A 13,879-nucleotide genomic window follows, 5' to 3' on the forward strand; every position below is an offset into this window, starting at 1 on the left:
CAGTCAGGCGCTGCCGGCCGGGCGGCCTGGTTGTGTGTCTGTTGGCTGCGGCGCCGCGCTTGGCTCTGGCCGGGCCGCTGAGGCGCTGAGGGGAAAGAGGAGGAGCGGGCGCCTGCCTTCCTTCCTTCCCGGCCGGCCGCGGGGGCGGAGCGCGCAGGGGCGGGGAGGGGAGAGCGATGAGCGGGGCCGCCGCCGCCTCCTCCGCCGCCGCCGCCGGATCCGAGCCCGGCCCGGGCTTCTTCCTCTTCCCCAGCGGCACCGGCGAGCCGTGCGTGGCCATGGGCCCCGGCGAGAGCGCGGCGGGCTTCGGGGCGCTGCTCCTGCTGCCTCCGCCGACCATGACATCCTCGGGGCTGCCTTCTCCTCCCGGCGGAGGCGCAGGAGGCGGCGGCGGCTGCCGGGGCCGCTACCAGCTGCTTCTGTCGGGCCGGGCCCTGGCCGAGCGCTACCGGAGGATTTACACGGCGGCGGCGCTGAGCGAGAGGGAGCAGGCCGGACACCCGGGCGCCAGGTAAATGACAACAACGGCGGAAGCGGGCGCTGAGATGCGCGCACACACGCGACCCGCCACCCCGGGTGGTGGGACCCGTGCAGGCAGCTCCTGGGCGATCTTCCCCGGGCAGATATATAGCCCTGCGTAGCAGCCCAGCTGCCTGTCCAAAACGAGATCGCCCTCTGGCACTGCAGTTCTGAAAAGGCAGGACAATACCTTATTGCCTAGACACACGCGCGCACACATCCACACGCACTTCATAGGCTAGTGGGTGCACAAGCACACGGCGGTCTTCCACACGAGCACCAGCTCCCTCCTGCAGCAGGAATGGGTAGCTCAGCCGTTCCCATCGTGGACTTTGGTCCTGACAAGGTGCAAATCTATGCCTGCTTACTCAGAAGTAAGTTCCAGGGGGCTTTACTGGGTCAGGCAAGTGTCTCTGTGCTTAGAATCGAAGCTTAAGGAAGGTGGCGTTTTAGGGCCGTGGCAAATCCTGTTCAATCTGTAGGCATATCGTCAGGGAAAAAGGAGTCTGTGTGCTATCTCGGCTCATCATCTAAGTGGTAACTGCCACGAAATATTTGGAACAGGGAACTCTGTCTCTTCTCAGGAAGGCCCACACACTGCTGGTGATTCAGCGATGAGGCTGTATGTTAGATATTTTTAAAAATCCAGGTGGCTAAGACTTCTTGGAGTAAGCAGAGTGTGCCCTCTTGTTTGGGCAGTACCTCTGTTTTGTGTTGGGCATCAAAGTTGTTTTGCTACTGCCATTGGTCCTCCACCCCAAGATGTTGCCCCTCCTTAATCTGTGTTTGCTTAATGTATCAAAACTAGTGGGCAGAGGTAAAGAGAACTGGGGCTAACGTTGAACAATTCCTAACGAGAATTAGCATCTGTCATTGAGCAAGATGATACAGATTTGTCTGCAAGTCAAATCTTGAGAACTTGGGCCTGTTCCAGTATTATTCTTTTCCATCTGTGTAGAAATACCTGTCAAGGACTCCATGTGGGGGAAAAATAAGTAGAATGTAAAATCCAGTTAGATTTTGGCAGGGAAGAACAAGCTGTGGTTTCCAGAACATGGATTTGCAAAATCCATATGGATTTTGAATTGACATAACATTTTTTCACCAGTTTTCTCTGGAGGACAGACGTTGCTTTAGAATTAATCCCTACTGACAGGCTGTAGAGTAGGCAACTACCAAGTAATTGGAGTAAATATACTATTTATGCAGAGTGCACAGGAATATTACCTACAAGAATCTGTCAGCGAGGAATAGGTTGCCTCTTTGTTAGTGTGGAGATGTAGTATTTTCCAGAGCAGTCAAAAGTTGGATGATAGACTACTTATTTTAGGGTAATAAATTAGATTGCAATAATGGCTATCTTAACCCCTGACTAGCAGTGGTGGTGATTGCTAGTGTAGCTACCACCAGCTTGCTCCTGCCAGGATGTGATGGAATCAGGTGGTGGTGTAGCCACTCCCCCTGAAATGCCCAGTATTGGGAATTTCCATTGATAACTGCTGGCAGAGATATCACAAGTGATAGCTTCTCCCACCACCTGGGCAGGTGCTTTGGGGTGCCAAAGGAGGTTGGAAGAGGAGCATCTCTGCCCCATGCAAAAGCCCTCTAGTATGGCAGATAGGAGGTTTGGATTGCCCTGTATATTATTGGCATTGAATATTTCGAACTCTTGAAATCATACTTACCTGTTGCCATGTGTTGGTTATAAAAGGAAATTGGTTTGTATTGTTAGTAATCTAACAACAGGAAGGCAAGCTAAGAGTTGGTAATCTTACTCCTTATTTGCTGCCACGCCAAATGTGGTGTTTGACTAGGTGGTGAGATAGACTCTAATGTTTTCAGGCGCAGCATTTGGTTCCTACTCCTATAAATGCACTCTAAAAAGTAAAGTAAGCAAAAATAAAAACTCAAGTTTTTATCCTGAATAGCTTACAATATACATTTTTACTCAATAACAAAGAATGGATGCAAACAATATGGAAATGAATGTGACAATTCATTGTCGGCAAAAGAAGTAGTTTGATTTTGTTATATCATAAGAATGGAAAGTTACTGTTGTCAGTTATAGCTAAAGTCTGGACTGGGTGAAAATGGAATCAGGAAAGGAAAGAATGAGTTGCTGATCTTTTACATATGCACATAGTTGTTGATGTAGGAAGAAACTGATAGTTATGCATTCTTATTTAAATAACCTTGATTTTAAAGGGATGCTGAAACACTTAACACCTGGCAGAATCACTGAGGTCTGGTACTCATCTGTACAGGGAGAAGTTATTTATTAATTCCAAGGATAGTGACATGGCTTGTCCTCAGGTTGAAAGCATATTCAAAAGTACTCCTTTTTTATGTTGAATCAATTGGGCTTATCACTGAATTCAGTGGGTTGCATCTGACTAAGCCACAGTAGACCCATTGATTTTAGTGGATCTGTTTGGAATATGACAGTCAGATACAGTCCAGTGTCACATGCTGGTTAGATATGCTATAACAGTATAACCAAATATGCTTAAATGCTTTTTGGACTGATGAATTGACCTATCCAGGTTAAGGGAAAGAAGTGTCCAGGCCGCCCATTCCCCTCCCCCAGGTCAGTTTTTTTTTTAAATCACAAATTATTCTGGATTGAGTAGTGGAGACTACCAAATCAGACTGACTTTTGTCCTGAGCCTAACTCTGCATAGGTTTATACTATATTTTTTATTAATTCTATGTGCTTTCTCCTAGACCTTGAGAATTTTGTTTTTAAAAAATTAGGCTGTTTTAGAGTGCTTACTGATGGTCTGAAGTACTCTTCAATCACTTATTAAATCTGAGGATTCTGGAATAGAAATACTTCTTCCCATGGAAAAGCTCTCATTTAAAACAGAAGATGCCATTTCATTCCTCCTCCTGATACTCCTTCAGCAAGCTGCATGCTTCTGGATAAAGAGTTGCAGGTTCACATTTGCCCTTAGATTTTGATTACTCATTATTTGCTGGAGCCAGGCAAGTCAGACGTCCAAGTGCTGAGAATGTGAAGTTTGCAGAAGCTCTAAATAAATAAATAGTAGGATTGTTCAGTGTGTGATAATTCCTCAAGGAGATGTGCACCAAGTTATATTGTGCCATCCAATAGGTTTGGATGCAGTGTCCCATCTTTTTGGTACCAAGAAAAAAAAGCAGTAGCCATTGTTGGCAAGGGAAGTAAGTAGTAAAGCCCAAGGTGACAACTTGCCTGTTTTCAAGGTCTGAACTTAATTCCTAGTGCCAAGGCGATAGAACTGGTAAATAGAATTTCTTAGATTTTCTTTCTGGTATTGTTTGTTGAACTTTCAGTATTCCCCGTGATGCCCCTCTTTGGATGGTGATAATAAATATTAAATGTAATCTGTGCATTCCTTCTGCGCTAGCAGGACCTGCATTCTTTCTCTGACCTCACAGTATCAGGACCAATTTACAGTTTATGTGGAAAACATGTTTGCTTCATGTACATTGTGTGCTCTTGGTGAACATTCTGAAGCATTAAGGGGAACTGGATGTTTGTAAACACATGGGAACATGCAAGGGATACCCACTGAAAAACCACAGTTGGTTCCATCTGCCTGGTGCAAGCGTACAGCATGCCCTTATATGAAACAATACAGTAGAATCCACTAACGTTTTTGAAAGTAACATTGCTTTTTCTTTCACTTGGCAAATATGCAGATGAATGGCTAGAAGCTTTCCCTGGTGGGATCATTTTTTTTTCTTCATTTTTAGGGGATGGACAGTCATATTCTTTGCATCCATACCATATCTATGATACAGACATGGGAATGACACAGTATTCTGATTTGATTCCATGTGAGTGAGCAGTGTGGCTGTGCATACTGCTCAAAAGTTTCCTCTTCACTTCTCCCTTGCTCCTGCCATCACTGGAAGCAACAAACATAACCCTTGGTTTGTTGTGTCGTCTGAACCTGGACACATGGTTTCTTGCGTCCCAAACAAACCACAAGCCCAGGTTCCGATGGCCTGGCATTAATAAAACTTGTATCCAAACATTAGCTTACTTATTACATTGTTTTTGTCATTTAGTCGTTTAGTCGTGTCTGACTCTTCGTGACCCCCTGGACCAGAGCACGCCAGGCACTCCTGTCTTCTACTGCCTCCTGCAGTTTGGTCAAACTCATGCTGGTAGCTTCAAGAACACTGTCCAACCATCTTGTCCTCTGTCGTCCCCTTCTCTGTGTGCCCTCAATACAATGTTTTGATACCTGTGATATTATTACTTTTCATTCAACTGAATACTGAATTGAATATAGTTTGGAGTTACTTATACACATTGATTTTAAATATGAACCCTACAAGTTATCTTGGTTATTGAAAATAGTCCAAAATAGTGTTCTTTGTTTTTTTAAAAAAAACACATTGAAAATGGAGCATATACATATTTCTGTGTATGTAAATAAACTTGTAACAGTTGTAATACACTAATAAGTTTTTATTTAATATTTAACACGTTGGTAGTGAACCTATGGCCAAGGAAGTCACTGTTGGACCCACAGTATTCTGTGACTGGAAGGACTCCTTCCATTCACGGAAGGAACTGAGAATTTAGCAAAGGCTCCTTCTGAAGGAAGGTAGAAAGGTGATTCCCCCCCATACTCAAGCAGCCTTTCCCACATGTTTCCAGAGGGTCTTCCAACTCTTCCAAGTAGGTTTTAATGGGGTAGTTGCAGCAGGAAAGGGAATTGGGGGAGATTGCCTCTTCCTCTGCTGCAGAGGTGGAACATCCCATGAATGGAGTTCTGCTCACAGGAACTCTGAAATTCGTACAGTGATCTGTTTCCATATGCCTGTCCACCTTCTGCATCTGTGAGTGCCTGTGGACAGAGGTTTGGTAGTGTTGGATTGCTCTGCCTATTGGGTACAACCCACAGAATGTACGAATGCACGCTTTAAAAGGTATTGGTGCTTCTCAGTCTCTGGGGATAATGTGAACATAATGCAGAGCGGGACAGAATAGAAAAAAGGGGAGAGGGGGTTTCAGTTTGTCTTCTGAAGGCCTGAAATGGGAGGCAGGAAATATTATAATCAAATACTTTATTTCAGAATGAATTAATGAAAGAGTTAAAACAGTTTAGCACACTACTGTAAATTTCTTGGTAACAATTCAAAGGCAATAATGCTCAGCTCTTACCAGAGAAGCAGCACTCTTAAGGCTTCACATTACAGTTCAAAAATGCTTTCAAATGTTGCAGAATAAGGAATTTGGGGTGCAGTGCAAGTCTGTTGACTTGAGAAACCACATGGCAAGGCCTCTGTTGTATAACACAGCCTCTGAAACATCTTTCTTTTCACTTACCTCATATATCACCCTCTTTTACATCAAGTGAAATAAACTAATGAATGTTCAAACACACACATACACACTAACCATTAAGGAATGGATTTAGCAAGAGAAAGAGTTGAAAGGCTGGTTTCAGTTCATGCAAACCTTTCCATTTCAACAGACTAGTTAAACGTTTTCAGAGGTATGTATTTGCTGGAATAGGCCATAAATAAAACAAATAGTGTCCAAGGTAGTTTAATTTTGTGTACAGTAACTGTAACTTTTGTCTCTTGATCCTATGCATATTTACTCACAAGCAAGTCCCGTTGAATTCAGTGGACTGTCCTCCCACAACTGTACACAGAATTCAAGGCTTACTGTGCATAATTGCAATTAACTTCAAACTTAATAAAATAATATAATTACAGTAGTTGAATATTTTAAAATGTTGCTATTCCTTATAGGGATGTTTATTTTCTCAGCCTTTTCTTTAAAGGAGGTCCTCTCCTCATGAGTGATAAGTATGGCTTCTGAGCCCAAATAATAGCCTTCCTTTTATTTACTACAATGTTGATAGCTATATCTTCCCTGCCCCTTTAACCTATTTTTAAAAGTTAAGATAAATAACTCAATATTGCAATCCTAAACATCTTTAATTGGAAGTAAATGTCATTGAATTAAATAGGATTTAGTCTCAGGCTCTAAGTACATGTAGGATTACAGCTGTATTGTGTAGGTACCTGCAGTTCCCTTTGTTACGCTTGGTATAGTTACAAACCATTGAAAAAACATATGTACCGGTGTCTTTTAACTTAACTCTGCTGTTAAATTTCTGCTGCCACCATATATCTTAAAACAAACACTCATTTTCATCCTCTTTATAGTAGCCTGACTAATATAGTTTAAGCATGAGGTTGACCTACAACTTTTGACTTTAAACATGAACCAAAGGATATTATAGACATTAATATATGTTTAAAAGGAACAAGTTTAAAGCTTGTAGGATAACATTGAGAGGTGTCACATCTTGTTATAGTTACCAATGAGTCACCCTTGTTTAGGTAACCCCCCATTTAAAGCCAGGGCTTAATTTCTCTCTCTCTCTCTCTCTCTCTCTCTCTCTCTCTCTCTCTCCCCCCCCCCCCCGCTTCTGGACTGAAGTCCTCTCTCAGTTCTCTCCCCCCACCCCTTTCCAAATTATTTTTATTAATTTGCCAAATTATTAAAAATCAGACCATCAAACAATTTTAAACTATCAAACAAATAAATCACTTCTCACTGGTCTGTTGAATGTTTAGCTGCAAATGAGGACTCCTTTCCAGCTACATACTTGCTGAAGCCTCTCTGCTTTCTTAAGCATATACCGTATTTTTTGCTCTATAACACGCACCCAACCATAACACGCACATAGTTTTTAGAGGAGGAAAATCTGTAGGCATGCCACCCGTAGGCATTTCCTCCATAACACGCACAGACATTTCCCCTTACTTTCTAGGAGGAAAAAAGTGAGTATTATGGTGCAAAAAATACGGTATTTCCTGAAGCCCTCTTACTGCCTTTTCCAGCTGTTGTTTTCTGGTCCTTCCCCTTCTATGTTTTGTTCAAGATGTTCCTTGCAGGAACCTGCTAGATTGTACCTCCACTTTTGACAGCCTTATTTTCCACTTTTACTACCTTTCTTTTTCCTTTCTGTCTTCCTCTGTTGCCCTTGTCTGTAGTGGCCATACATGTAATACTGGCTAGGAACATGTGGCCACCATAAGGACCCCTTGCTATTGGCTTTTATTTCAGGACCAAGAGGAGTTCTTTTAGAACAGCCTTTCCCCGAACTGGTACTCTCCAGATATTTTGGACCCTCCAGATATTTTGGACTTAAGCCATTTTTGACTTCCATCAGCCAGAGGCAACATGGTCAATGGTCGGAGAAGATGGAAATTGTAGGCCAAAGCACTCAGAGGGCACCTGGTTGGGAATGGCTGTTCTAAAGCGATGTTCTGATTGTTAGTCAGGTTAATGCCCCCAATCGGCATAAATACACAATACACTAATTTTCAGCATTGTTGCCAAATGTGTTGCCTCCTTAGCAACTGTAACCAAGGCTTCTTTTAGTAGCCAGGCCCCCTACATTGCAACATTTGCAGAGGTCTGAGGCCTAATCAAATACACTTTTTGCCTCATGTTTCATTTCAAGCTGAGGTATTTACCTATACAGTGGTACCTTGGGTTAAGAATTTAATTCGTTCCGGAGGTCCATTCTTAACCTGAGACTGTTCTTAACCTGAAGCACCACTTTAGCTAATGGGGCCTCCTGCTGCAGCCGCACCGCCGGAGCCCAATTTCTGTTCTTATCCTGAAGCAAAGTTCTTAACCTGAAGCACTATTTCTGGGTTAGTGGAGTCTGTAACCTGAAGCGTCTGTAACCCGAAGCGTATGTAACCCGAGGTACCACTGTAGTACAAATATTTAACCATTTGTAATGCTAAATATACAGTAAATCCTTTAATACTAAAAAACAGTAACTGATTTCTTCATATTTAACACAGTTATAAAACATATATTTATTACACAGTACAATTTCATTCAGTCATGTATGCACAAAATATTTCATATTCATAAATGAGGAAAATATGCCAATTGAGAAGAAATTACAGTACTGTAATACACACCCACCAACCATACTGTATATATTTCAATTCTCCTATTCTGAAAGAAGAGCCTGAATATATTTTATTCAGTGGCTTCACGATGTCTGGAAACTACATTCCTGATGAGGACACAGAACGTTGAATGATACAAGTAGTGGTTTTTTTAGAAGCCCCTTTAAAGTTCAAGGGCTGACATCTGATGGTAGCCACCTGCCAGTGGAATCAGCTTTAGCTAGCATAAAGGGATTTCCCCTTCTTCACTTCCCCACTGCAGCCCCAAAATCAGTTTTGGAGGGACCCAAATCTGTTTTCATTGGGGGGACACCCCCCCTCGGAGCAGATCTGAAGAGGGAAGAGAAGTAGGGGAAACTTCTGTCATGCTAGCAGAAGTACTCTAATGTGACACTGAATGTCACATGAGGTTATTTGTTGCATTTCCAGAAGGATTTTTAAAAATTTGCTTGCTTTTACATTGAATGCATTGAACTAAAGATTGCATTTGACAGAGCACTGCTAATAATAGAAGTCACTTATTAACAGATTAACAAGCTGATCCTAAGTATGTTTAATTGGGAGAAAGTTGCACTGAGTTCAGCAAGACTTACTACTAAGTCGATGAATTTTGGATTGCAGCCATAATGATAAGAATGTTGTTTAAATAGACTGTGTTATTTAACTTCCTGCTTATTGTTATTGGGGAAACCTACAAGAACATGCTTTGAGAAAATCTTTGGCACTGGATGCCTAGACTTAGTGTATGCGTTTTCTATTTTGATTCACTTATATGCATCCATTTATAATATTGCATAATGTAATGGAGTATGAGACTGTAAGGCTAGTCAGTGGTATACTTGCCAAATACCTCTCTAAAACAAAGTGGGGGGAAGGCACAGTATCATATACTTGCTAATTCACTGTTGACAGAATTAGCTACACACATTTTTTTCTTTAAACCTTACTCGCAATTTTATTGTTGGTTCATATAAAGCTGCCTTTAAAACCTGCATGGCTATACCAAATTATCTTTTAGATCTTTTGTAAATAGAGAAACTACATTCTTAAACAAAACAGGAGGTTGACACTATGAGTTCTGGTACTGGATGAAGTCAAATGTAACAGAGACTTAATTTTCTTATATAGCCATTAGCTATTTAATAAGCAAACTGAAATACTTCTGTGATATATCAAAATGGTATTGTTTCTAAATAGTTCTCTTCTTTTGTTCATTGTTTGTGGGATTTAAAATGGTAAGGAAAAGGTAAAGGACCCCTGGACAGTTAAGTCCAGTCAAAGGTGACTGGGGTTGTGGCGCTCATCTCGCTTTGAGGCTGAGGGAGCCAGCACTTGTCCGCAGTCAGCTTTCCGGGTCATGTGGCCAGCATGACTAAACTCCTTCTGGCTCAGCGGAACACCATGACAGAAGCCAGAGAGCATGGAAACGCCTTTTACCTTCCCGCTGCAGTGGTACCTATTTATCTATTTGACTGGTGTGCTTTTGAAGTGCTAGGTTCGCAGAAACTGGGGCAGAGCAACAGGTGCTCACCCAGCTGCATGGATTCGAACCGCCAACCTTCTGATGGTGGGTGACACAAACAAAATAACATTTCTCCATGCTGACCATTGCTAGGAAAAGTGATAAAAACATTTCTTTCTTTCTACATCTCTTGATCATTGTAAAGAGCTATTGATTTCTATTACAACCTAGCCCAAGTATTTTGCATTCCATAAATTAGGCTTCCCCAACCTGGTGCCCTCTAGATTTTTGGGCTAAACTTCTAATCAGCCCCAGTCAGCATGAACATTTCTCCATGGCTTTTACGGCTGGAGTTGATATGACTTGTTGTTGAGCAGTAGGTTGGAGAAGTCTGCCATAAATAACTTCATGAGCATGTCTTAAGTTTTGTTGTTGTTGTTTAGTCGTTTAGTTGTGCCCGACTCTTCGTGACGCCATGGACCAGAGCTCGCCAGACACTCCTGTCTTCCACTGCCTCCTGCAGTTTGGTCAAACTCATGCTGGTAGCTTCGAGAACACTGTCCAACCATCTCGTCCTCTGTCGTCCCCTTCTCCTTGTGCCCTCCATCTTTCCCAACATCAGGGTCTTTTCCAAGAAGGTTTTAATTTTATCGCACTTCAAAGTTTTGTGAAATCTGTGTTTCTGTCCCTCTTGAGATCCTCGGCCTTGAGTGCATTTTATTTTTTTTCTCCATAACCAATGATCAGATCTCTTTGAAATTTTACGTAGAGATCAATAACATGACGAGGATTTCAGGAAAAAATACACAGCACTCAAAAGAGTCTATAAACGCCTTAAAAATGTATAAATGTAGCTTTTTTGGTAGAAGAACTAGGTTTAGAAAACCTAAATTTTCAGCGATAAGGCATGATGCATTCAAAAGTTTTTGCTGGTGAAAATGATTGCAAAGAAATACTCTTTCTCAACAAAGAATGAAATTTATGGGTCTCTTATGTCTTGTAACAAAATTTTACGTTTTTTGGACATCGTGGGGGGAAAATGGCTACTGGGTACAACTTTCCTACAATCCATAGCTGTAAAAGAAAAAAATAATGAAACAAAGTTCATCTTAAAATCTAAAATAATATTAGTTATTACAGGGTCCCCCCAAAAAATGTGCAGACTTTTTTCAGTTTTGGGGTATTTAAAACTATGAAAATTGGCTATATCATGAAATCAATCTTTTTTAAAAATTCCACACTTCCAGCTACTCTCTGAAGACTGGAGAAGAGACCTTCTCAAGAATATTAAGGGGGTGGGCAGGGGAAGGACTAGAGAATGTGGAAAATGAATATTATATTTTAGCTGCAGTTCATTCATTTTCAGCTTTTATTCTTGTTATAAAAAAGTGCATCTAGACATTCCATTGTTGTGCCCATAACCTAGGTTTAAGGTGCCATTGAGTGCCTAGATTTCATACCTCAAGTTTCTAACACTGTACTAGAATGAGATTCAGATCATAAAATGATCCATCCAAATGAAAAAATGAATTATGAATACCAGCTTTTCTATTTGGACTGAAATCAGTTTTTTGTTGCTCAGATAAGCCAATTAAATTTTATGTGTTTTATATCCATTATACAATAGATTGTAGCACATCTATTACTATGTAATACACAAACAGATATTCTGTGCGAATGGAACCTATAAATAGTTGAAGATTTTCTCTTAAGTTATCTTTTCAGTCATCTGACCCCATTTGTAATAGAATGAAGGAGTAATAAAATACTGGATCAAGTTTCCTGATGAAGACTTCATACCTTGATGTTGTGGGATTAATTTGCATGTTAAATGGACCATTGTAGTTTGATGTCTTTGCTGGAGACTGATGTTGATGTTGAATGATGGCATTTGATGATACAGTTTAGCTTTTGTTTCTGCTTTGTGTGGAGCAGTAGGATGCAATCCTTTACACACATGTTGAAGTAAAATCCATTGGAACATTTCTGAGGACTGAACAGTAAACCTAATTTGCTGGTGTATTATGATTTTAAAAAAATTAAAACAAAAACTGTTCGTTTTTTATATAGGTGTAAAAAGCTTTTAAGTAAGAAGAAACTAAAAAGAAAGCAGAAGAGTAAATTGAAAATAAGAGCACGGAACAAGGTAAATCATATTTTTTTCATATTGTAATTGACTATTTCAGCTTGGAATAAAAGACTGCAAATTGGAGTAAACTTAAATAAAATGGAAAAATAATACCTGTGTTAACTTTATAGCTAGAAGAAACTCAAGAGGTTCAATACTGGGCATATTTAAGTTATAATCCATTTATTAGGATTCCCCAACAATGGGGTGATTTGAGCATTTCATTATGCAGTTTTCTGTTCCTTGGTTTTATTGTTTTATTTTTCCAGGTTACTCTTTCTAGCTTTTTATTTCACTCTGTCATTTGTGACCTGTTTTAAAATGTTCAGAAATCCTAAAGTGGTGTAGAGAACAGGGAGGCACTGTCCTTGCTAGATTTCATACGCTAGGCTAGTTTTATTTCAGGGGGCCTTTGCACAGTGATACTGTCCTAATGTTTTTATTTTTAATGTTTTAATCTGTTTTAAAATGTGTATATTGTATATTTATTGAAGACTGCTTTGAGATGTATGTATGCAGTGGAAAGCAGGGTATAAATGCTTAAACAAATGACATAATGTGATTAAAACTCACAAAATCCAGAAAGATTAAACATCCACTCTGATATCCTCTGTTCAACATTGGTCACTAAAACAATCTCAAACAGGAAGTCTTTGCAATTATGTCTAAATGGTGTCTGTTGGAGATAACATACGAATGTGTTGAAAGTGTAGCTTATGGTGTTTTGTTTGCACACAAGGTGTTTCATCTCCCAGTGTCCAGGTGCAGCAACTTGTACTCTTTCAAACAGCTACCACACATCACAGAACACTCCAGAGGGGTTCCCAATGAGGCACAAAGTGCTGCCACCAGAAGAAAATATTTCACATCTGTTTGCACACAAATTCATTCTGTATGGTTTCTTGCCACAGTGAAGGACTTACACGTGTCGTCTAGTTAGCTTTAGTCTGCGCTTTCACTTTCACTTCAGAAATGAGCATTTTAAAAGGCAGGTAAAGGTAAAGCGATCCCTGACTGTTAGGTCCAGTCGCGGATGACTCTGGGGTTGCAGCGCTCATCTCGCTTTACTGGCCGAGGGAGCCGACGTTTGTCTGCAGACAGTTTTTCCGGGTCATGTGGCCAGCATGACTAAGCCACTTCTGGCGAACCAGAGCAGCGCACGGAAACGCTGTTTACCTTCCCACCAGAGTGGTACCTGTTTATCTACTTGCCCTTTGCCGTGCTTTCAAACTGCTAGGTTGGCAGGAGCGGGGACTGAAAAACGGGAGCTCACCCTGTCATGGAGATTCGAACCGCCGACTTTCTGATCAGCAAGCCCTAGGCTCTGGTGGTTTAACCCACAGTGCCACCCGCATCCCCAAAAGGCATGTATCCTCATGCTAAAATTTGTGCTAGTGTGTTGGTTTTAAAAGATATATTGACCATCCCCAGCACAGATTTCCGTCAGTGGATAACAGAGGAAGGTAACTTTGGCTGATTCCCCCTCTCACCAGCAGCAGCCTGTGCCCTCTCAATCTACTCCAGAGGGTCAGGCAGACCTTTGGAACAGCATGTGAGGTGGGGAGAGAGGCTGCATTGGAGATGGGGAATCAGTAAATCTTTCTTTCTCTCCATTATGCTGATAGAAGCTTCTTCAGGGATACTGTTGGATGTAGTCAGCTGAAAAATTGTAGCTATATGATATTTATTTAGCATCCTAAAATGAACAAATGCTCAGAATCTATCTGTTCACAACATCCTGCTGAAAAATGTGCAAGCTTAGGCCTTGAAAAGCCTTTAAGGAAAGGGAGTTTGTAATTCTGGGGCAGCAACCCAGGACT

The 13,879-nt window shown here is 41.3% G+C and overlaps 1 protein-coding gene across 1 annotated transcript in view; it reads left to right on the forward strand.

Annotated features, from left to right (window-relative positions):
* Positions 1–20: 20 nt before the first annotated feature.
* MYCBP2 (MYC binding protein 2) overlaps positions 21–13,879 on the forward strand; it is a 141,073-nt gene continuing 127,214 nt past the window's right edge. Inside the window, exons 1-2 of the mRNA XM_082218921.1 lie at positions 21–511; positions 12,002–12,077. Coding sequence (XP_082075047.1) covers positions 177–511; positions 12,002–12,077 — 411 coding nt within the window. The 5' untranslated portion in view covers positions 21–176. The remainder of the gene's footprint in view (positions 512–12,001; positions 12,078–13,879) is intronic.

The sequence above is a fragment of the Podarcis vaucheri genome (assembly GCF_965113315.1).
Source record: "Podarcis vaucheri genome assembly, chromosome: 4".
Classification (NCBI taxonomy): Eukaryota; Metazoa; Chordata; class Lepidosauria; order Squamata; family Lacertidae; genus Podarcis; species Podarcis vaucheri.